This window comes from Plecotus auritus (assembly GCF_963455305.1).
Source record: "Plecotus auritus genome assembly, chromosome: 6".
NCBI lineage: Eukaryota > Metazoa > Chordata > Mammalia > Chiroptera > Vespertilionidae > Plecotus > Plecotus auritus.
In genome coordinates, this window is record NC_137773.1 from 23,363,813 (window position 1) to 23,387,863 (window position 24,051).

General features: G+C 41.4%; 1 protein-coding gene across 3 annotated transcripts in view; it reads left to right on the plus strand.

Annotated features, from left to right (window-relative positions):
- HTR4 (5-hydroxytryptamine receptor 4) overlaps positions 1–24,051 on the plus strand; it is a 147,815-nt gene that overhangs the window by 95,442 nt on the left and 28,322 nt on the right. For all 3 annotated transcript variants that reach the window (XM_080674016.1, XM_080674018.1, XM_080674017.1), the window contains exons 5-6: positions 759–912; positions 4,534–5,102. In XM_080674016.1, the coding sequence (XP_080530142.1) occupies positions 759–912; positions 4,534–5,102 (723 nt within the window). The remainder of the gene's footprint in view (positions 1–758; positions 913–4,533; positions 5,103–24,051) is intronic.

Genomic DNA, 24,051 nt, shown 5'->3' on the forward strand with positions numbered 1-24,051 from the left:
GTCCTTCCTCAGGAGATCCTTGGTATCTGCATTTTAAATAGGCCTCCTCAGGTGAATCTCATGAAGGGGAACAGGGTGGAATCCCTGGACCACAATGTAAGGAACATTGACTTAGCATCACTTTAGTATAGGCAGGTGATCAAGAGAATGGTGACAGATCTGCGACAGTTCTTAGAGCTCAGATGTCGGGCCATGCATGAATCACTTCAAATTGTTATCAAAGAGGACCACAGATGCCAGGACACTGAGGCCCAGAGGGCTGGACTGAAGTTCCTCAAATGCCCAGGCATGAGAGTACTGTTGGAGCTATGCCTGAGACAGGGCAGACCCTCAGCTGTGTGTCCAGCTCCTCAGGCATTAGCAGTGGAAGAGGGATATGGAGCTGGCTCTAGGAAATGATTCTCAGATGTGATCGAAAGTTGTTATTAAATTAGCAAAAACTCATTGGCCAATATAATATATTTTATTGTATAATTGCTGTTTTCTTTCCTCTGTTATTTTCTCTTGTCTCTCCCCTTCCTTCTTCCCTTCTTTTGCTACCCACTCTCCCCCTTCTCCCCCATTATTTTTTCTTTTCTTTCTTCCTTATTTTTATTTTCAACTTCCCCCTCCAATTTTTCTCTTTCCCAATATTTCCTTTTCGTATCTCCCTTCTTCTCCCCATTCCTTCTCCCTCTTTCTCTCCCATCAATTATTCTCCCTCCTTCTCCCTCTCATTCTTCCTCTCCTTTGGCACCCCCTCCCCATTCTCTCTCCAGGTATTATGCCATCTGCTGCCAGCCTTTGGTCTATAGGAACAAGATGACCCCTCTGCGCATCGCGTTAATGCTGGGAGGCTGCTGGGTCATCCCCATGTTTATCTCTTTTCTTCCTATAATGCAAGGCTGGAACAACATTGGCATAATTGATTTGGTGAGTAGACCCCACGCGGATCCCATTAGCCGATTCACTTTGTTTGCTTGGGATTCTACATAAACAAACAGTATCAAGTTGAGTGGATATTCTGAGAAAAATTCGGACAGTGGTCTGCGCCATGACAAGAATAACAACAACAAAAAAAGCAAGCTAGCATTTTTGAATGCTTACTGTATGGCAGAAAGTATGTGAAATACTTTACCTATAATCCTGATAGTATCCTTTGCTTGTCTTATTTAGATGAGAAAATTTAGACTCAGAGAGGTGAAGGAACAGGCCCACTAATATGTCTACTAAATAGCAGAACAGGTGTCTGAAACTTAGCATTCTGACTCCAGTGCCCCGAGAGGTCTTCATCCTCTTTCATGCTAGCGGTGTTTGAGGCTTTCACTGATCCGCAGAAAATGTGTCATATGAGTGGAAGCTTTTGGAGAACAAAGAGAGCCCTGGATAGTTGAGAGCTGAACCCCAAGCCCAGCGCTCTCACTGACCCACTTCCTGCAAGGCTGTGATCCATTGGTCCCCAGTGGAAAATAGTGTCTTCCAGGGTTTAGAGGAATAACATGATGGCACTGTGTCAGGCACTTACCATCCCCAGAATAGGTGTTCTTTAAGAGTCGTCCAGCTCTGACATACTATCTTTGCAATACCAAATTTGTGACTAAAAGCTGTGGTCTGGATCCATTACCAGGGGTATACATTCCCTAAGGAAGTAGTCAGGTTGTCACTGTAAAGTTGATCCCAGGACCATCTCATGATAGGAAGGGGAACAGAGAGGACAGATTGAGAGCAAGCTCTGGCCAACAGAACCAGTTAGAGTAGGAGCTGCCTCTTCTTCTCTTCACCCCATTTCTAGCCCCTAATCTTGCCTTGTTCTTTGTCCAGGAAGGAATACCCAAACCAAGGCTGGGCGAGGATTTGCATGTGGTATGTCAGAACAAGAGTTCCCAGGGCTTCTGAGAACAATGCTGGGGACAAAGGAGTGGAGAAGTAAAAGGGGACCCATACAAGGGAGACTGTATGGATATTTTCTTGAATTCTATCCCTGTTCTTTCAAACTTGCAGTTTTATCATTCTTGGGGAGAAATTAAATTCAAGTTTCCAACAACCAATATAATAATGGCCAACAAATGAACACTTATTGTGCACCTATCCCCATGTTAATAGAGTCACTATTCTTATGAACCTCACTAAGGCCCCACAACAAGGCTATGTAGATCCTATTATTATCCTCAGGAAATGAGGATCGGAGAGGTGAAGTTATTAGCTAAAGTTATATTGGTCAGGAGGGGTAGACACTATATCTAAGCCCAAACTTACTGGGATCCAGTGTATGTGCTCTTCCTGTCTGTACTAAACTTACTCCTTAATGGAGAAAACCTGTGGAAGCATAAGCTTTTGTGCATCAGAACTTTTAATAAGGGCACAGCACTTTTACCTTCATATGTAGACTTTTTAAGGGAAATAACCTAGGGGATTTTTGCCCATTTATGAGTGAGGCATCCCCTTTTTACTTTGTGGAACTGAAGGGTGTGGCATCTCCTTAGTGTCAACATGCCTAGTATTTGCTCCATGCTGTTGTGACTGTATTTTATAGCTTTCCACTCATTTACACATTGAATCTGCCCAGAGAGAAGCTAGCAGAACCCACGTGTTCACAATACATATACAGTTGATTCTCGTTATTTGCAGTAATTAGTTGCCACAAACACTGAATTAGCAAATACTAAATCTTTGCTCCTAGGAGAAATACAAGGTTAGTTTTCTCCAAGTCTCTGGTCACAATATTTTCACCAACCAATCAATACATAATATATGCTGTGTGTAAGAGAGACCCATGAAATATGACAGAAAAATTGAAAATAAAATAATGGAAAAATATCATATACAAACACTAACCAAAAGAAAGCTGGTATAGCTATACTATTATCAGTGATAAAATAAATTTAAGGCAAGTTAAATTACTTGAGATAAAATGAGATATTTCATAATGATAAAATGTCAATTCAATAGAAAGATAGACTATAACCCTATAATAAGGACAAGACACTAAATTACTATAGGACAAGACACTAAATTACTTGTGTACCTTATTACACAAGTAATAGCATATGTGTGTTGTATATATTTTTTATTCTTATCTTCATGTATGTATAATATTCACACTGGATGCAGGCTGGCCTCAGGAACAGAAGTGGCATTTTGTCACACAGCTCTCTTTAGCCAAGGGCTATTCCCAGAGAAGGCTGATAATTAAGAGCTCAGCATGCAAAATTCATAATTGGGAGAAAAGACCTTCAATCCTTCAAAAGGGATCTAGTGTACCACAGCATCCAATGCAAGTGAGGAATGCAATGCAATCAATGTAATTCACTGTATTAGGGAAAACCCTCATTGTTGCAAAAAAAAATGCACTGACAAAATTCAATATCCATTTATGACTTGTTAAAATTCATAAAATACAACTTTCTCAATCAAATAAAAAGCATTGACAAAAAACTTACAGGTATCACACTTAATAGTAAAATATCGAAAACTCCCTTCCTAAAACTAGGAATGTAACAGTGGTGTCCACTCGTACCACTTTTATTCAGAATTATACTGGAGGACTTGTCAAGTTCAATAATGCAAGAAAAGATGTTATTAATAACAGGAAGGAAGAAAGGAAATTGTCATTAGTTACAGATCACATGAGTGTGCATGGAGAAAATTCAAAAGAATCTAGAGATGAGATATTAGTAATTAATTTAACAAAGTTGTTGGATACATAGCAAATATACAAAAAAAAAAAAACACATTTAATTCTACCTCCTGGCAACAAACAATTAGGATTTATAATTTTAACATGGTACCATTTGCACTAGAATAAAAAGTCAAACACTCAGGAACAAACCTAACAAAAGATGCACAAGGCATTTACACAAAACATATTAAATAATACTAAAATAAAATTTTAAAGACTTCCATAAAGAGCAAGGATTGTCATGTTTGTGAATGGGAAGACTTAACATTGTAGAGATATCTGTTTTCCTCAATCATTCTGTTTTAACTCCATCTGAAATCCTTAAAGATTTTTATAGAAATTGATAAGCTAATGATCAATTTTTATGGGAAATGTTGAGATTATAAGAATAGCCAGCACAGTCTTGAAGAAAATGAGTCACAGTTTGAAGACTTTTACTACCAAATCTACTGTGTGCAGGCATACAGGATGGGAGGACAGGCAGGGCTCCACTATTGGCTGCGTAGACAGAATGAAGAGTGATTTTGTCCCTATTTTATTTCTACTCTTTACTGGGCTTTCAGCCCCTCTTGGATAGATAAGCCCTCTGAGCCCTGGGATCTGGTCATATTCTTTTTCTACCATCAAGGTTCTAGGTGCTGTAGGTTTATTTTTAAAAAGAAGAAGAAAGCTGTGCTGATAAACCTTTTCTTTCCTTTTTCCTTAATTCGTTTATTCTTTCCTCTTTCCTTCCCTGTTCCCCTCCCCTTCAATTTCTCCTTTTCTCTTCTTTTTCCTTCTTTTTCTTTTCTTACAATTTTCCTCATTCCCCTCCTACTTTTTCCTCTTCACTTTTTTCTTCCCTTTCTCTCTCCCTCTCTCCCTCCACCTCTCAGATAGAAAAAAGGAAGTTCCCTCAGAACTCTAACTCCACGTACTGTATCTTCATGGTCAACAAGCCCTACGCCATCACTTGTTCCGTGGTAGCCTTCTACATCCCGTTTCTCCTCATGGTGCTGGCCTATTACCGCATCTATGTCACAGCCAAGGAGCACGCCCAACAGATCCAGATGTTACAACGGGCAGGAGCCCCCTCGGAGGGCAGACCCCAGCCGACAGACCAGCATAGCACTCATCGCATGAGGACAGAGACCAAAGCAGCCAAGACCCTGTGCATCATCATGGGTTGCTTCTGCCTCTGCTGGGCTCCATTCTTTGTCACCAATATTGTGGATCCGTTCGTAGACTACACGGTCCCTGGGCAGGTGTGGACAGCTTTCCTCTGGCTCGGCTATATCAATTCTGGATTGAACCCCTTTCTCTACGCTTTCTTGAACAAGTCTTTTCGACGTGCCTTTCTCATCATCCTCTGCTGTGATGATGAGCGCTACAGAAGACCTTCCATTCTGGGTCAGACTGTCCCCTGTTCAACCACAACCATTAATGGGTCCACACACGTGCTAAGGTGAGTGCCTAGGAGCTTGATAGGTTTGGTTTATTTGTGTGAGTCAGAAAACTGGGTCACTGTCCAGTTTTCTGTCTCTAGACAGGTTATTCTTGAAGACCTGTGCAGTGTTTGCAAAGACGAAAGAAAATCTACCATCTGGTCATGAAATAGAGTATTGGGTATGGGGAGATTGAACTACATTCAGACCCAGTCTTCATAGTTCTGTGATCTTGGGCAAGTCATTTAACCATTCTGAACCTTAATTTCGTTTTTGTAAAGTTGAGATTATAATTATGATATCTACATTACAGGGTTTTTGTGAGGATCACGTTAGCTAATATACGTAGAGCACCTGGTACAGAGCCTGACATCTAGTAAGCACTTAGTAAATACCATCTACTATTATTGATAGGTAGTATTTTAGGGTAGTGGTAAAAAGCATGCGTTTTAAGGAAAAATAGACTTTATTTTGACTCTCGGTGCCATGACTAACCATTTACATAAACTCTCTTGGTTTTACTATCCTCCAATATAGAAAAAGTGGGAAGAATGATAATGTCCACCTCACAGGACTCTTGTAACAATTGGAGATTGTATTCACATAGTCTGACAAGTAGTAAACACTCATAATACTACTACTAATTATATTATTAATATTAGAAGTAGGAGTGATAACATATTGCCTGATACCCCGAGAGGACCATAAAATAGCATGATAAACTAATATAAATAGAATAATAAATATGCAACAATAATACCACGTGATAAATGTTATAACAGATATGGACTGCTGGAGTGGGGATATGAGTAAGAAAGAAGCTGATTTGGCTTAAAGGAATCTGGGAAGGCTTCATAGAACAGCATTTTATAAGAAGTTGAGACTTGGGGTGAGACCAAGGAAGCCGTTCCAGGGAGAGAACAGGACCAAGAAGGAACTGGAACATGGATGTGTTTTACCCAAGATCACCTTGGTTGATGGCAGTGAGAGGGACTTTGGAGTTGAATGTTCTGTGGTTTGTCCTGATGCCTCTTTCCAAACCCTGAGAATTTTCTGGGCACCCTGGCCTGGAGTTGTTCCCAGCTATGAAGAGACACATGTGTGATCGGTGTGTTCATCCCGTAGCTACGATGAACTGTCAAGGACATTTTCTTTCTGTGCCCTGAGATGCGCAGGAATTTCTAAAGAGTAGTTCCTTCTTTGAGAGAAGCATTTACTGTTTCCGATGGTGATGATAATCAGCTGTTCTGGCAGCTGAAAATTGAGGCATTTTGATGTGCAGGTGGAAGAAATGAAGTGCAAATAGGGATTGTGATGAAATATAAACACCTTGTCTCAGGGGCTGCTCAGAAGCCTGCATTCAATTTTCTGCCACCAGTGTGGGCAGACGTGTAGCTAAAGCCTAGTATGGTGTCGCGATTCCAGCTGGTGGAAGGGCCTCCAAGGCTACTCCTCGAGGCTGACATTCGTAATAATTATGCCTTAGCGAGTGTCATGGAAAGGCTCCAACTATAAAGTAAAATGTGTGTACAGAACTTCGGTGTGGGTGCCAGATCATTTTTAGCTATTTGAGCTAGCAGTTAGTTGCCTGAGCACAGGCTGTTGACAGCTTACAGAGTGTGCTTCAGCAGTGCGTGTACTAAGCCAGTTGTTTAGAACTTGGGTGGCCTTTCCCATAGAAACAGTCATAGAAAGAGTTTGGGGGTTTCTAGGGCAGCCCAAGAAACCCTACTTTACAGTTTTTAATATGTATGGTTTTATCCCTGCTGCCTCTGGAAATCTGCCATGTGACTATAAAGCAGAGACAGCAGTTTAGAGGTGGCTTATGGATACACTATCCCCACCTTAGTCCTTGCATTTCTTCATGGTCATGAAGAGTGCAGGAGGTGGGTCCGAGATACTTTTCTGTGGGGGTGGGAATCTTATAAGAGTGGGGGCAGTCTATCCCAAGAGAAGAAGACTATTTGAAACCTGAATTTGCTAGAATGTAAACCTTGCAAAAATAGGAATTCCTTCCTGTTTAATTCGCTGCTACATACCACATATCCAATCTGTTGCCTGATGTATATAGGAACTTGAACTCTCGCTGACTAAATTAACAAATCATACAATTAATTCTCCAGGGCATTGTATTAACACAACTTAAGAAAAATTTATATTTTTCTTAAAAATCCCCACAAGTGGGAACATCAACAAATTCAGATGAATCAGAGGAATATCAAACCTAAACTTTCAAAAGTAAATCAGCTTTTACCTTTCTATTCCCTCGCCTTTATTTTTCTTGGCACTCGTACTGCTTTAGACTATAGAATTCCTTATTTAACGTCTATAACACCAAATGTTCCTAAGGGTAGAAACCATGGCTTTATTTATGTATCATATAACTATGGAACAGTAGATGACAAAATGATCAATACATTTTTGCTGATGAAATATCTTCATGACTGTCTTCAGACTAATGAAAGATTAAAACACTCAAAATTGAGGATTATCTGTGAGTGTTTTTACTGTTTTATTTTTCCTGAGACTCTAAAAATTATAGAGGATTTAGTCTGCAACCCAGGAATTACATTGGGGAGAGGCGGGTCATGACAACCTGGAGTTGAATGTTCTGTGATTAGTCCTGATTTCTCTTTCCAAACCCTGAGAATGGGGAGAGCCAGATCATGACATTGTGGGGCTGTTTTTCTTTTTTTGAGAGAATGTGATTTGACTTTTTCAGGTTGAATTGAAAACAGGCCAGTCTGGCCTTAGTGGTTTAGAATGATAGGTCTCCCATGCTTGGTGCTATCCTTTGGCCCTTGGACTTACATTAACATTTTACCATTAAACAAGCAGATGCATAGCCAATGAAATAAAATACGCTTTTGCAAGACATTCTTAGAGGACTTTGATCACTCAGATTGTACTATTGTATGCAGTAGTAGGCAGTTATGATTGGTTGTTTTCTATTGGATATATGTCGTCTTTGTGCTATCCAGCCCATAATCAAAATAGAAGTGAAGAGCCCTGTCTGGTGTGGCTCAGTTGGTTGGGTTTCGTCCTGTGCACTGAAAGTTGCCTGTATGATTCCTGGGCGGGGCACATGCCCAGATTGTGGGCCACAATCCTCAGTAGGGAGCATGTAGGAGGCAGCTGATTGATGTTTTATTCTCATACTGATATTTCTCTCCCTGCCTCTCCATTCCTCTTTCTCTAAAAGTCAATAAAAAGATTTTTAAAAAATAGAAGTGAAGATACAATTTGGTTGGCTGATTAAATAGTTTGTCTAGATATATAGGTTACATAGCCTTTTAAAAGGTTTCTAAACGTGAATTATTATTATATAAATGTTTCTTGGGGGAGTGTTAATTTGTGTGCACACATATATTAGAAGGAGGCATAATGCCAGCATCTGGGCAGTGGATTCTAAGAGGTTCATCTTGGGTGTGTACTGATCCTTAGTGAATGTGGAGCCAGGTTCTCTCTATTTGTCACATGCTTAACTTGGTCCTACAGCTGTTTTCCTCATCCACCACTCTCTCTCTTGTCATACAGGAGTCACTTTTCCCACTCTAGGAAATGCACATCAAGCATGATGCAGAGAAGGGAGGAGATAACCTAAGGAGGAAACATTGGTTGTATTTCTAATCAAGTCGGGAATAAGACAAGGATGCCTTGTCCCCTGTACTGTTCAACATTGTAGGTACAAAATCCAAATGACAGAAAAGAAGAAATATGAGGGATAGAAATTGAGGGAAAGGAGTAAATTTACCATTTTAAAAAAAATATGTGATCATCTGCCAGGAAAATCCTCTGTAAACTGTGGAAACTGAGATACTTCACAAGGAAGCTCAGACATTGTTAGATACAGACTACATAGCAGTAATAACCAACTAGAATGGGAATTAGGAAACAATCAAGGTACTTGAAAATGTAAAAGAGAGATGTGAGACCTTCATTGAAGGAAACTTTAAAACTTCCCTGAAGGAGAAGAGCAAGGGTTTAGCTAACAGTTCACTCTGAACCCAGAGGAGATTTCTATAAATTCCAGATTTTCTTTTGAAGTTACAGGAAACTAATCAGAAGTCCAGGTTTGCAGATACTGGAACTTGATTTATTAGGTTCTGAGCTTAGATTCACAGTAACCATGTACTGAGCATCCAGCATGAGAATAGAATGAGAGTTGGTGCCTCAATTAGCTCACAGCCAAGGAAGGAGACTCTTAAGCAAATAATCACAGCACAGTGGACATCACTGGAGTTGTGCACAGGTTTAACGGGAGCTGTAGGGATTGCTACCTAACCAAGAGTTTCCTTGTCATCACTGATGATGGTCATCTGATCCCCACTTCTATTCCTGCAATAAGAGAATCTTACTACTTTATGAGTCTGCTCAGTGGTTAGGCAGCTCTAGAGATTAAGTCTTCCTTATATTGAGTTGATGTCTCCATCGCTATAACTTCTACTAATGGCTGTAGTTTTATCTTGAGCAAGAGAAAACCAAGCTACATCTTTTTTATTGAAATGACCTTTCTGTATATTTCAGTGATATGTCCCTTCTGAGGCTTTTCTTTTAGTCTGAGTATCCCAATTTCTTCCATTACTCTCCATACAATATTGTTGAAGGTTTGGAAAACATGATCATGTCCTCTTATCGCCTTCATTTATATTTTTCTTGATCGTTTTTTCTTTACAGTATGGTCAGCAGACCACTCACATTAGAATCACCTGGTAACTTAGTGAAAACAGAGACTTTTGGGTCCCATTCACTGAATTGGAACAGGTTCCGGAAAATGACATTGTTGCCAACATGACTCTTAAGCATATTAAACTTTGAGAACCACAGTTTTAGAACTTCATGAATCAGTAAGTCCAGTGTTTACTAGCATTGTTTATGCTTCAAGGTTAAGACACAATTTATAATTCTTACACTCTTTTAGACTCTCTTAAAGGATAATGATTTTTATCTGACGTTAACTAGTAAAATTTTCTTTAGAAGCTTGCCTTGCTCAGTCATTCTTCAAGTCTTCAAGCCAAGTAAGTCTCCTCATTTGGGAGGCATAGTGTGACCATATAGACTATGACTACATTCACATGGATGACATTCACATGGTGATAGGAACAAGTCATATTGATTTCATTCTGGGGTTCTTTGTCCGTTAGAATGCCAAGGATCTTGCCAGTTTTGTTCCCTGTTGTATCCTCAGAACCTAGTAAAGTACCAGGAATATTGTGAGGCTTGACAAGGGGATGGAAGAATGATTCTGTCCCATCTCCCCAGAACTAGTTTTTCTTCTGTTTAACTGTCTCTATGAAGATTAGCCCAGATGATCCAAGGCAGAGTAGGGACTAGGGTGCTAATGGTAACCTTAGAGATTTTCTCTACGTGAAATCTGTTGAGGATTCCAGTTTTGGCTTCTTGGGTAAATAACCCCTGTCCTGCCTATCTCGCTACCTCATTGTGAAAATCAAAGCAGATAATGGATGTGAAATTGCTTTGCTAACTGCAAAGTTCTGTCTTCGTGGGAGAGATAATTATGTTACAAGAACAGACTATTTATAAGTTAAGTGACACAAGCAAGGATTACATGCAGAGTTTAGCTTGAGGGATGGGTTTCTCTCATGCCAGGTTTATATCTCTTCCCTGGTTCCCCAAGCTTAGATCCTGCTCAGACCTAGAACACTCACCCAATTCCCAAGAAGGCTGAGAACTTCTGCAAGCACTTCCCAAAGAACTTGTTGTCTGTCAGACTTGGTCCTTGGCTACCATTCTTCATCACCCACCTGATAAACATGTTTTTCATTGACTTGGAGATTCCTAGAGCTATGCTGTGTAATAGGCCAACCACTAACTACATTCCAAGTGTCCAGTAGCCACATTGAGTAGCTACTGGGCTAGAGAGCACAGATGTGTAATAGTTCCATCATCATAAAAAGTTCTCTTGGACAAAAGCTCTAGATCTAGCTGAGCCTTCTTTTGGAAGAAGGCAATCTGTGCTGTTCCTTGGGCTTAGTAACTCTTATCAGCCCAAGCTCAATAATAAATGAACTAATTCTAGCAGATACGCTATGTAAGTCTTTGACATTTCTGTGCACAAGATTAGTATATTCAGACTTATATATGGAATCAGTAGAGGAGGAAAATGAGGATAGAGAAAAATTGCAAGTGAGAAAGAGGCAAAGAGAATGACATTCCCACAGGGGGATAAAACAGTAGAAGTAAAACAGTAGAAGAAAAAAAATTCTTCCCCATTATCACTCCTGTTATTTCCTTTATAAATAACAATGATTAGAATTTATAGTTGTATTTATTTTTTGTCTTTTTGTTTATTAACTATCTCCCCATTCAGACTGTCAATAATGAGGGCTGGTAACATGTTCATTTTATTCCCCAAAGTTTCCCTAGGGCGGTGGTCGGCAAACTCGTTAGTCAACAGAGCGGCAAACCGCAGCTCGCGAACTGCATGTGGCTCATGAGCCGCAGTTTGCCGACCACTGCCCTAGGGTGTAGTACATTGTTCAATGAATATATTTGTTGAATGAATGAATAAATGCTTTTACTAGACCTTATTGTTCATCTAGACGGTGTATACTCAAATAAGTTTTCACCATTTTTTAAAAATATTTATTAATTCCATAACTGTAGAGTCATTTTTTTCTCTGTGAAACCACTTGCCACCTTCTAATCTCAACATACCAGAACACCCCTTTTAAGTTGAGGTTTTCACACTGTGGATTGGAAGGTTACCCATGGATGAGGAAATAATTTAGGTTTGATTTACTTTGGATCCTGAGAGGGTTCTGCTAATGTTGGCAAGTTGTTTGACATTTAAAAGCCATTTTTTGGCCTTTACCTTGAACTTTGGAGGTTACAATTGGATCAACATTTACCTCATTGTATTGAGCCAAAGCAGACTTAATCTGAGTGAATCAAAGATGGATGAGGATGACCTTGCCCTGTCTCTCCCAACCTCCCCCAGGGCTGGCGACATAATTTGCAGGCCCAGTGTAAAATGAAAATGCAAGGCCTTATTGGCCAAAGGGCAGGGGGAAATGCCATTAAAGTATTAAAATGAAAAACCTTTTTCTTTCCTCTGCAGTCTTTCTCTCAACTTTCATGGTGTATTTACCTTTTCTCTAGTAAAAGAAATAAAATAAAATTTTCAATTTTTAGCACAAAGTTTATCATTCATCTTTATATTGTACAATGGCAATTTTAAACGCAATTACAAATAAAGGCATTCGACTTGTGGAATCACTAGAATTCCACAAATTGTATTTTGTAATGTAGACATGCTTATGTATTTTGTTTTTATCAGACAGTGCAAAAGACTAACACAGTTTTTTATTTCACTTCTTGATACACACACATTCAACTGTCTAACTTTAGCTACAGATGACGGAAGGACTTAAAGCGAAAGGAATCGTGGTTTGTCCTCATATCCTCTTTTCAGGATCAGTGCTTGGCTAATACAGGGAAGCAACGTGAGTGAGAAAAGGCTTGATAAGGCTCCTTGATGGTTCCCGTTTCTTAGAACATCATTGCTTTCTTTCTACATTTGGCAAGTTCTGGTCCAAATGGAAGATGTGGCCTCTCAGGGCTGTCAGAATTCCCAGTTACCAAGTCATAGAACTGTTGATATGAAATATGAGCACACAATTCTGGTGGACCCCTGGAATTCAGCAAGACTCAATGTGAATATATGGTAAGCATGTTATAGAAGATGTCAACAGAGAGTGATGGAAAGAGGAAAACTTTTCATAGTTATAATGTGTTTATTTTGTGTGTGTGTGTGGTGGGGGGGGGGGGGGGTTGGGGTTTGAGTCTTGCTAAACTCTTTGTGCATAGTGGGTCTACTAGAATTCTGTGCTCCTGAGGCATCACAAATGTGATTGGGTGGCAAGGAACTATACAGTGCACACATGTACTGGGCCACCTGTGCTCACATGCACTCTCCATGAGCCCTTCAGCCTTCACAAGTTCATAGATAGAGTTATGAAGAATTTCAGGATCGTGCCAAGCAGAGCATTAAACCAAGCTCTGGGTTCCTGTGTGATTGCACTAGTCTCACAACTCTGAAGCTGGTCCTCTCGCCTGTCCTGCCCCAATGCCAACCTCCCAGAAAAAGGTGGCTCCTATGGCGATCACACCAGGACAATAGGGGAAATAAAATAACAACATCAGGAGAGCTCCATGTGCCTCACCAAATAGGATTGGAAAAGTTAGTGCTGTTTTCAGAATGTACCTGCAAAAGTTTGGTGATCAGGTGGCTTAAGCTGCCCTCTGGTATGCGCACTTCTGGGCCAAACTGCGGAGCCTTAAACATTACCCCTCCACTGAGACATAGTGTCAAGAAAAGTCCTGCCTCTGACTTAGAGGAAGGTGAACTTTGGTATGTTATCGAAGGGACAGCCCACCAGGTGTAACCTAATGGTCGTAGGTGCTAGAGTCTGGCACGCCTGGGTTACTGTCCTGACATCTGTCACTTATTGATAAATGTTGGGTCTCTCTTTACTCATCTATAAAATGGGGATACTAGTAGAACCTATCTCCTAGGGCTTTTGTTAACGTTAGATATGATACAACATATGTGCAGAGCTGAGCCAAGCTCCTGTTACCCAGCAAGCACTCAGTGAATGGAAGCTGCTACAATTGCTGTTATTATAATTGTGTATATAGTATCACTCCTATCTTGGTTAAACAACCTTATCTAGTTATTTTCTCAGCTTCCTGATAAGCATTTCTTAAGAAAGGAGTCAGGGGAAATCTGTGTTCTACACACTGCTCTTTAAACAAGAAATGCAGCACTCCCTCTGCTAGAAGAAAAGCCAGAAATTAATTAAATTAAATTAATCACACTGTGTATAAATAGTTGTTTAAGTAACATGAGACAAGACTTGTTTCCTGGGTACGTCATGCCCTGTGCTGAACAATTGAGACTATTATTTTGAATATGTCTTATGGCTTTAAAATTGGGCATTTCTTTGATCCAACATAAAGACATGCCAACCATGTCCAAGAAGTTGGGTATATTCTGTGTGCGTATTTTCCTCCTTTGGTTCTGCACGTGCACCTGTTGTTAGGGTGTTAGGGTTCTGCGTAGAAGTCCTCTGAGATTGGTGCCCACAGTAGAGAGGGACAGTGCATGGCACCCTGTAGGGCAAGTCCGCAAACAACCCTCAGCTCAGAGATGCCCAAGGTGGTTTATCTGAGGTCCGGAATTGAGACAGTGTGGTGTGGTGCTCTGACCCTCGACCTGGGCTGCACACCAGCGTCACCTGGGAGTCTTAAGTAGCACCTGAGCCTGGGTTCTACTTGTAGAGATTCTATTTTAATTGGTCCGGGTTGGGACCAAAAATGCATGTGTGTTAGGAGCTCTGATGGGCAACAGGATTGAGAGCCACTGGTGCCATGGAAACAGCAGGAAGCCTGTCTCTCATCTCTTCAATCACCTCATAATTACCATCTCTCTGCACCAATAAAATGAGGAAGTTGAAGTAGAAAATGCTTCAAGTTTAGGCCTAGCTCCATGTGTTAAACTACTGAGATAGTGTGGGTTTAAACCAGTGATTCAGTCTCTCTCTCTCTCTCTCTCTCTCTCTCTCTCTCTCTCTCTCTCTCAATGATTTATTTCCAAAATAGCTCAATAATTTAAAAAAATTTTTTAAGATTTGTTTTTCAATAACAGTTGACATACAATACCATATTAGTTTCAGGTGTACAACATAGTGCTTAGACATGTATATGTCTTATGAAGTGATAAATCTATTATCCATCTGACACCATACATAGTTATTAAAATACTAGAGGCCCAGTGCATGAATTCATGCATGGTGGAGTCCCTCAACCTGGCCAGCGATCAAGGCCTATTGGGGGGCTGGGAGGTTGCGGTGCTGGCTGGCCTGGGGGGAGGGACCCCAGGAGGTTGTCTGTGGGAGCACAGTGACCACCAGGGGACAGCTCCTGCGTTGAGCAACACAGGAGCTGTCCCCTGGTGGTCAGTGTGCATCATAGCGACTGGTCAACCAGTCGTTCTGGTTGTTCCGTTGTAGCAGTTGCTTAGGCTTTTATATACATAGATGAATGACTGTATTCCCTGTGTTCTCAATCGGGGACTGTTCTGTTTACAAGGGCACATTTTGCAATGTCTGGAGGCATTTTTGGTTGTCACAATCAGTGGATGCTATTGGCATCCGGCGATAGAGCTCAGGGATGCTGCTAAAATCTGACAATGCACAGTACAGCGCCCCTCCTTCCAACAAAATAATGCTGAGGTTGAAGAACCCTGCTTTAAACTACTCCTCTGGGCTTCACAACAAAAAGCCTCCTCCCCTCTGCCAGGGCACAGCAGGAGAGGTCTTCTGGCAATGCCAGGAGGAGCAGATGCTTTTATCAGCCCACTGCAGTGCAGCCCAGCACCATGTGGGCCCTCTTCATCTCCATCCATTCCCAAGACAAGATAAGGGGAAACAACCCTGTTGAAGGCCATTGGTGTTCCTGGGGGGAAGGGCCCTGAATTTGTGTGGTTAGAGTGCAGGCAGTAACCTTGCAGAGAAGCCCTTCCCACAGGCAGGCTCTATGAGCATGTTCCCTTACAGCATGTACTTGGCAGGGACACAGCCCTCCCAATTTAGTCAGAGCAGCTGTTCAGGAAGGAATCGCCTCCAAAGCACACTAAGAGAGCCCCCAGAAAACCACGCCCCATGTAAACGAGGGGGTAGTCCGCAGTGGAATGATGCAGGTATGACACCTGGCCCATAGCAGGTGTCGACAAACTGGAGTGTGTTCAGAAGAGGGTAAACACCGTGCTTTCTTTGTGGAATTCATGACAGACGAAGAACAATGTAATAAGCTCTGTTTTTCTATATCTGAGGGATGTTATGGGAAAGAGGGACCCAGCTTGTTCAGCATGGGGCCAAGGGAGAGAGGTAGGATCAAAGCATAGAAGGTTTAAGAATACGTATTTTAATTTAGTACACAGTGCGAATTTCAGTGCACAGCTGCCTTACTAGGGAATTCCTAATAAAGGAGGAGGAAAGAGGTGGATGACCACCATGCACTTAGAAGGGTAGATGACCATCAGGCACTGCAAACATGGATCATTAGTGTCACTGAGGAAGGGCTGGGAGACTGAAGATGTTCTCAGACCCTTCCTTTGTGACTGTGTCACAGAACTGCCAAAGTCTCCCACAATGCAGTGCAACACAAGGGAGTAACACCCACTTCATCCTGCCTAACATTTTGTTTGGTGGAAGCCAGAGACCTGGAAAGATTACAGTGGGAACAGGCATGTCAGAGGCGATACGGTCAATGTCAGGGGCCATTCTTTCCTGCTTTATGATTCTTCTGGCAATCTGGCTGGTGGGGAATTTAGACAAATCTAAGGCAGAACTACATCCTGGGCTCTATAGATGCTCAGTGCTACACAGCTGACTTGATGCCCGAGAGTCCATGGGAGGAAAATATTGTCATATCCACCCATCAGGATATGTTTCTGTTGTTTGAGGCCTTCATATGAATGTAATTACTGCTTACAGATTTGTAGGGTGAAGGAACCCTAGGCTGGGATTAAAGAGACATGCCCTCAATCTGGTTTTCATGTTCTTCCTTTTTCATGGAAAGAGTTAGGGCCAGGACTTCAGGCTCTGAAAACAGCAAGGCAGGACACAGTCTAGGAGGAACCAGGGGACTAGTGGCTAAAAGCACAGGGCTTGGTGTTTGCTGGACCTCAGTTTGACTTCCGGTCCTGCCGCTTCGAAGCTGTGTGTTCCCGGGCAAGTTTCTTGACCTCTCAGTGCCTCAGTTTCTTCCCGTGCCAAATGGAAGTAGAAGTGAGGGTTGTGTGAGATACCATACATACAGAGCCTGGAATGCGAAGTTATTGATACCTTGTGTTCTCGTTATCCTCTTCATCATCTTTCTGGGCAAAATGTAAGGAACACAGGCTCCTGCTTCTGGAACACTGGTTCATTGTCAGCACAGGGTCAGAAGGGAAATGGTTTGGTGTCAAAATCGCCATAATTTACATCCTCCTGATAAGGGACAGGTTAGTTCCTGAGCAGTGAGTTCAGAGGGGAAGGAAAAGTACGTTAATTGCAAGGATGGAGGAACTGTGGAGAAGGAGCAGTGTAGGACATTCCAGTTGCTGTCCTACTAGCAGTGCTGGGAAGCCAGCTTCCTCCCCTATGTGAGGAAACCCAGTGAGTGGCTTCTGGTTATATAAACAGACCAACAGAGGGGGCTGTATTCAACCAAAGAGCTCAGAACTTACTTTCCACAAAAAGATTCTAGACTGTCTTTTCTCATTTCTGTGCCTATTGCAGGTTATTTTTAACAAGATTCTTAGAAATATTTCACACTTAGAATTGTTCTTAGAGAGCCTTTTATTCTCTAAGGAATGGGTGAAGCTATATTTTTATAAGCCTAACAAATATATATGGTGCCTGCTTATGTTTCTTTTATCCTTTTTAGACTTTTACTTCCTTTGCTGGCTGGTATAATACAGTTTTTTCCTCTGTGAATTAGCATTGCCTGCTTTAAGTTTCTGACTTTGGGGAAAGGAGTATGTGTGTGTGAATACATACACACACACACACACACACACACACATATATTTACATATGTTCATACATATTCATACATATGTATACACAGATTTGTAGGGTGAAGGAACCCTAGGCTGAGATTAAAGAGACATGCCCTTTATTGTCAAGTAAAATAATCAGGAATTACTTGGTTTTAGATTTTCTGGTCTAGTCATCACTATCTTTACCTTCATCATCATCATCTTAGAATCTGCAATTTACTAAGCACTGGCTCATATACCAGGCATTGACCTAAGAGCATTACATGTGTCATATTGTTGAGCAAGTGTTATTATTCTCATTTTACTAATGAGGAAACTGAGACTCAGAGAGATCAGGTAACTTGGGAAGTGTCCTAGAGTTAGTGAATGGTAAAGCCAAGATTCAAATGCATGTTCATCGGAGTTCCAAAACCTTGCTGTTAACTGTGAAACTATGTCCCTTGCTAGTTATCTGAAAACTCTTGAAAGAATACGAAACATTTGCTTCTCAGGCACAGGAAGGACTTGAGAAGTGTTCTGCTCAAATATCCCAACCAGTGCAGTTACCTCTTCTACCACTTATCTGAGAGGGAGCTGGCTATCCCTCTTCCCAGTGAGGGGTAGCTCATCATTATTATCCAAAGCAAGGCATTCCGTAGTTTGAACAGCCATAGCTGTTGCAAAGGTTGGTCAGATTTTACTTCCCTGTATTTTAGCATCATCAAAGTTTAGTGTTTTATAGCTGGAGACGACAACAGACCTCCAGCAGTCCAGTGGTTTTTAAACAGTATTTTTCTGCTGTGGAAATCTTTTGTTTCAATAGACTCTTACTTGGACCTGTGAACAATAGAATTACGACTGCTTTGATCAAAACAGATCTTCATATTGGGAGTGGGGGTTGTCACAAAATCATGACCACTGACCCCATCCTGCCAATGTTTTGTGTAGCTTTTCCAAAGTCTTGTTAAGAATAACCTAAATAGACCATAAACAGATGAGAATATTGAACCCAAAAGACTTCAATCTTGCTGGTAAAGATCAGAATCCGAGTCTCAGAATTTCTAACTCTAAATCTTACTTATTCATTCATCTATTACCTTTTTATTACATGCTGGGTATGGTCCATGCACTGTTCTAGGCAGCGGGGATTCAGCAGGGCTCTAGAGAAGCAAGATTCCTGCCATTAAAGAGTATATAGTAGAGATATTACCATCTCACTTTTTTTGATGGTTCAAGGCCTGCTTTTGGATTCCATCCCCCCCTCTCCCCCCCCCCCCCCCCAACACACACACTGCACACACATAATCAGGCCATTCTGGACAACTTCTTCTGCATTCTTCCAGAGCTTCCAGAAGACTGGGCTCTAGGGTGGTACTCAAGGCTGTTCACGTATTTGGTGATTTTAAAGTGACCTTCCCTCGACAGTGTTGCAAATTATAATTCTTTTTCTACCTCTGCTTTTCTTTGGGACTGTGTGTATGATATAACTGTGGAGAAAGAAGCTCTTTCACATGTCTCATTCAAGAGGATGAAAAGGCCATTTGGGTGTGTAGGATTCTAAACTGTAAATGCTGGCTGGATTGAGTTGAATAAAATAATCTTGAGCAACATAGAGTGACTTGCAGTGGGCAGATAGTGAAGGGCATACAAGCTCCTCTTGCTAAACCCAATCTGATTTCCCAGCTCATTTCCTTCAACTCTCCCCAACCTAACTCCCTATGCAATACGCATGCAAGACTGACCTGTTTTCCTCAAATAAGTAGTGGATTCTCCTGCCTCGGGATTATTATTTCTGCTGCTTCAAAAGTTCTTCCTTGCCAAAACCGGTTTGGTTCAGTGGATAGAGCGTCAGCCTGTGGACTGAAAGGTCCCAGGTTCGATTCCGGTCAAGGGCACGTAACTTGGTTGCGGGCACATCCCCAGTAGGGGGTGTGCAAGAGGCAGCTGATCGATGTTTCTCTCTCATCGATGTTTCTAGCTCTCTATCCCTCTTCCTTCCTCTCTGTAAAAAATCAATAAAATATATTAAAAAAAAAAAAAAAAAAAGTTCTTCCTTGCCCTAACCGGTTTGGCTCAGTGGATAGAGCGTCGGCCTGCGGACTCAAGGGTCCCAGGTTCGATTCCGGTCAAGGGCATGTACCTTGGTTGCGGGCACATCCCCAGTAGGGGGTGTGCAGGAGGCAGCTGATCGATGTTTCTCTCTCATCGATGTTTCTAACTCCCTCTCCCTCTCCCTTCCTCTCCGTAAAAAATCAATAAAATATATTTAAAAAAAAAAAAAAAAGTTCTTCCTGGCTTTCCCGTCTGGCAGGAGCCTACTCATTCCTTGAGGAGTGGTTTCAATACAGCCTTCTAAACTTTCCTGGTCCCGCCCCTCAGTCTTGAGTAACAACAATGACTTCCTCCTCTGGACTCTCTTTCCCCCTGCTTCTCCTTCTCCTGGAAGTTCAGCTCATTCTGTGGGATCTTAAGGACTTTGATGCACCTGACATACCCTTCACTCCTCTAGGCAGCTTCTCAAGAGCAGGATTTCTTCAGCCTGCCAAGTCTAGGAGTCCGGGGTGCCTGTTAGGTGAAGGTGCTCATTTCATGATGCTGATGCAGTGAGACTTTGAGGTGGATGGCCTTTAAGGTGGATGGCCTGGTCTAGGTCGTCACTCAACCTCTCCCTAGATGTTGGACAAGGCAAGTTACTAAGCCTCATTCCACTCACCTAGAGCTTATGGGGTAGGATTATTGTGAAAATTCTGTGAAATAGGCCATGATTTGCTAATTTAGCAGTCATTGGCACATAGTAAACAATAAATGCCGGCTGTTTTCATTACGGGTCCATTCTGTTAAGGCATTTTCTCCTAGATGTTTTTAGGTTCTATCATATAGAAGTAGTTTAGCAGGAAAAGCAGGCAAACAGTCCAATCCCCCCAAAACTCCATGTTCCAGTCCCTTGTCATTTAGGGAATGTGATAGGCAATGGCAAAAAAGAAAATCTCTCAAGGAGATTGGTCTGTCTGTGGAGCAGGAGGGAAGCAGATGCATTGGGATTAGAATAAGCTATGCCCACTGATTTGATCTTGTACTTTGGCTTGTTGAAAGATGGACATAGCTGAGGCTCATGATGGAATTAAAGAGCCCCTGGGAATACATTTTGTCCCGAGGCCACACGGTTAGGCATTCCAAACTGTACAGACTCAGCTATGCGTGGTCCTTTCTGCAAGTAGCACAAAATAGCAGAAAGAGCTGTGGCCTGAGATCCTAGAGCTTCCACCAAGGGGAGGTGTTGGTTTATGTCCTTGCCAAGACATTATGTGCTCTGCAATTCAGTTTTCTTTTTTTTTTTTAAATATATATATTTTTATTGATTTCAGAGAGGAAGGGAGAGAGCTAGAAAGATAGAAACATCAATGATGAGAGAGAATCATTGATTGGCTTCCTCCTGCACGTTCCCCACGGGGGTGGATCGAGCCCACAACCCGGGCATATGCCCTTGGCTGGAATCGAACCTGGGACCCTTTAGTCCACAGGCCGACGCTCTACCCACTGAGCCAAACCAGCTAGGGCCAGTTTTCTTATTATCTGATACGGGCTGTTGTCACTCACCTGCTGCCTTCACAAGTTTTTACCATATCTGCTTTCTACCCATGCTATTACTGATTTACTGTTTGTCTTTAAATACACTTTTACTCTAAAATATATTTGTAAAGAAAACTCTGTAGCATGTTCTTAAATGCAAAACCATGTACAGAAGATGATTAAAAATAAATGCAATGAAACAAGAAAAGGTTAATATTTGCATAAATTATTATTAAAAATTAACTTTGTCCTATTTGCCTATGAAAGACCCTGAGCCTGAGGCCTGCTCTCCATTTGTTGGGTCTGAGTGGCTTGTGAAAGCCAGAGAGCGGCCAAACGGAGTCTTTCTCTGAAGTTCGAAGAAAGATCACCTTGATAAGGTCTATAAATGTTTAATCTCTATATTTTACAGCTGAAACTAATATACTGTTGTATGTCAACTGTGAGAATAAATTAAAAAAAAATCAAAAGAGATTAAAAAATAATAAAATAATCAGAAAGCGTGAAAGACATATTGAATTCCTTACTGAGATTCAAATTATTTAATGCTGGTTCCACAGGTGATTGGTTGGCATATCACCTGTGGAACACATCCCATGTTTGGGAAATAGTCTCCCAGAGTCAGCAGTCTATTTTGGTTGACAGTGAATCTAAAGACAAATAAAGCAGTTGACCTAAGGCATTGCTTTTGAGTAATGTAACTTACTGACAACACAGTGTGTGCACTCACTGTTTACAGGCAATTTAGTTTTCATCAGGTCATTACACCCAAACATTATAATTTTTTATCAATAAAGAACATGTAAGAATATATTGCTGGTGCATCTCTTTATATTTTTTTGCCTTCTCATATTTATGATCATCACCAAGTCTACTCATTTCTTCATCGTCAGTGTCATGAAAACCAATAAACATCCCCTTGTCCACTTTGCTAACGGGTTTGGGTGCATTTAAATGCCTCTGGCCTTTCCCACTCTCCTGCCTTTCTCTTTGCTGCCACCTAAGTCTCTGGGTCTAAGTTCTGCCTCAGTGATGAGTAGAACAAATGGATGTCCACCTGTTCATGGAATGTCATCCTCCCACGTTCATAAGAATCACCTGAGGACACCTTTTTAAAATGCAAATTTCTGCTCTTGCCACTTCACCTCTGTCCTCTCACCCTGCTATTAGAGGTCTAGATCCTGGGAATCTGTATTTGTTACAGGTACCCAAGTTAATTCTTATACACATAGTCTCTGGACCACTTTGTGAAATGTCTTAGCTGGTGATTCTTTCCCTCCAACTTCTCCTCCTCCTCCTCCTCCTTCTTCTTCTGGAATATAGGTAATGATAAGTTAATTTCATCAACTATTAAACTTCATCACAAAGCTCTTCCCACCCCCCAAATGATTTCCTAATGGACAGAATTCCAGGTTCGGGAGGCAGAATGCCTGATTTATAGCAATGAACCCACCACTCCCTATCAATCAATCCAGGCCACATACATTGACACACTTCCTCTTCTAAATTAAAATACTCTGTACCCTCTTTCCCTTGCAGATTTGTGTTGAAGATTAAATATGGGAAAAAATATACAAATACTTCATACATTATAGAGGATTTTTACAAAACTATGAAAACAAGAACTGTACTTAAAAACACTTCTGTTCAAATATTGGAGATTCTTTTTAATGATGTTTTTAAAATTTATCTTTATCATTGAAAGTATTACAGATGTCCCATTTTGCCCCTATTTACCCCCTCCACCACACTCCTGCCCCCTCCCTAAGCCTTCACCACACTATAGTCTGTGTCCATGGGTTATGCATATATGCATATAAGTTCTTTGTTTAAACTCTTCCTCCCCCCCACTCTGAAACATGTCAGTGTGTTGTATGCATCAATGTCTATTTTGTTTGTCAGTTTATTTTGTTACTTAGATTCCACATATAAGTGAGATCATGTGATACTTATCCTTTTATGACTGGCTTATTTCACTTAGCATAATACTCTCTAGGTCCCTCCATGCTGTCTCAAAGGGTGAAAGATCCTTCTTTTATATAGCTGCATAGTATTCCATTATGTAAATGTACCACAGGTGTTTTATCCATTCATCTATTGATGGGCACTTGGGGTGCTTACAGATCTTGACTATTATAAATAACGCAGCTATGAATATAGGCATGCATATATTCTTTCTGCTTGTGTTTCAGGCTTCTTAGGATATATTCCTAGAAGTGTTTAATGATGTTTTGCATCAGGGATTTTGAGCGACTTTGCCAATGTTTCTGATCAAGCATATGTTTGAGGAGAGACAGTTGTGATCTCGCTGCATTTTAAGTGGTGGCATCTCAGCCCCTACCCTCTCCTACCCAGATACACTTAACAGCTTTGCAGTGTGATTTCACAGATTCAGAAATGGAGGCCTTTCATATCCTTTAATACAAATCCAAAAATTACACCCCCTTGTGTTTCCAGTGAAACTTCTTCCCTCCAACACAGAATACAAAGTATCAGATCCTAACAATAGAATATTAAAAGCCAAATTTGAAGCAATTACCCACAGCTTTGGAGAACAGTCCCACACACAGCTGGTGCCCAACCAGAAGGTTTGTATCTGTCACCCACCATCTCCGCTACTCATACCATCAGAATGTCAGAGCTGCAAAGGATCTTATAGATTATCTTCCTCCTCATTTAAAAAATGAGCAAGGGAGGCACAGGGAAGGGACTAAGTCATCAGAGTCGCCCATGGGGGGAGGCTAACAAGGCATTAGGTTCCTGTCTCCCGTTGACTGCTCACATTGCTGCTCTCAGCTGCTTCCTTGGCTGAGTTAGTAGGGTGACCTTGCAGTTGAAAGTGAAGGGGGTTC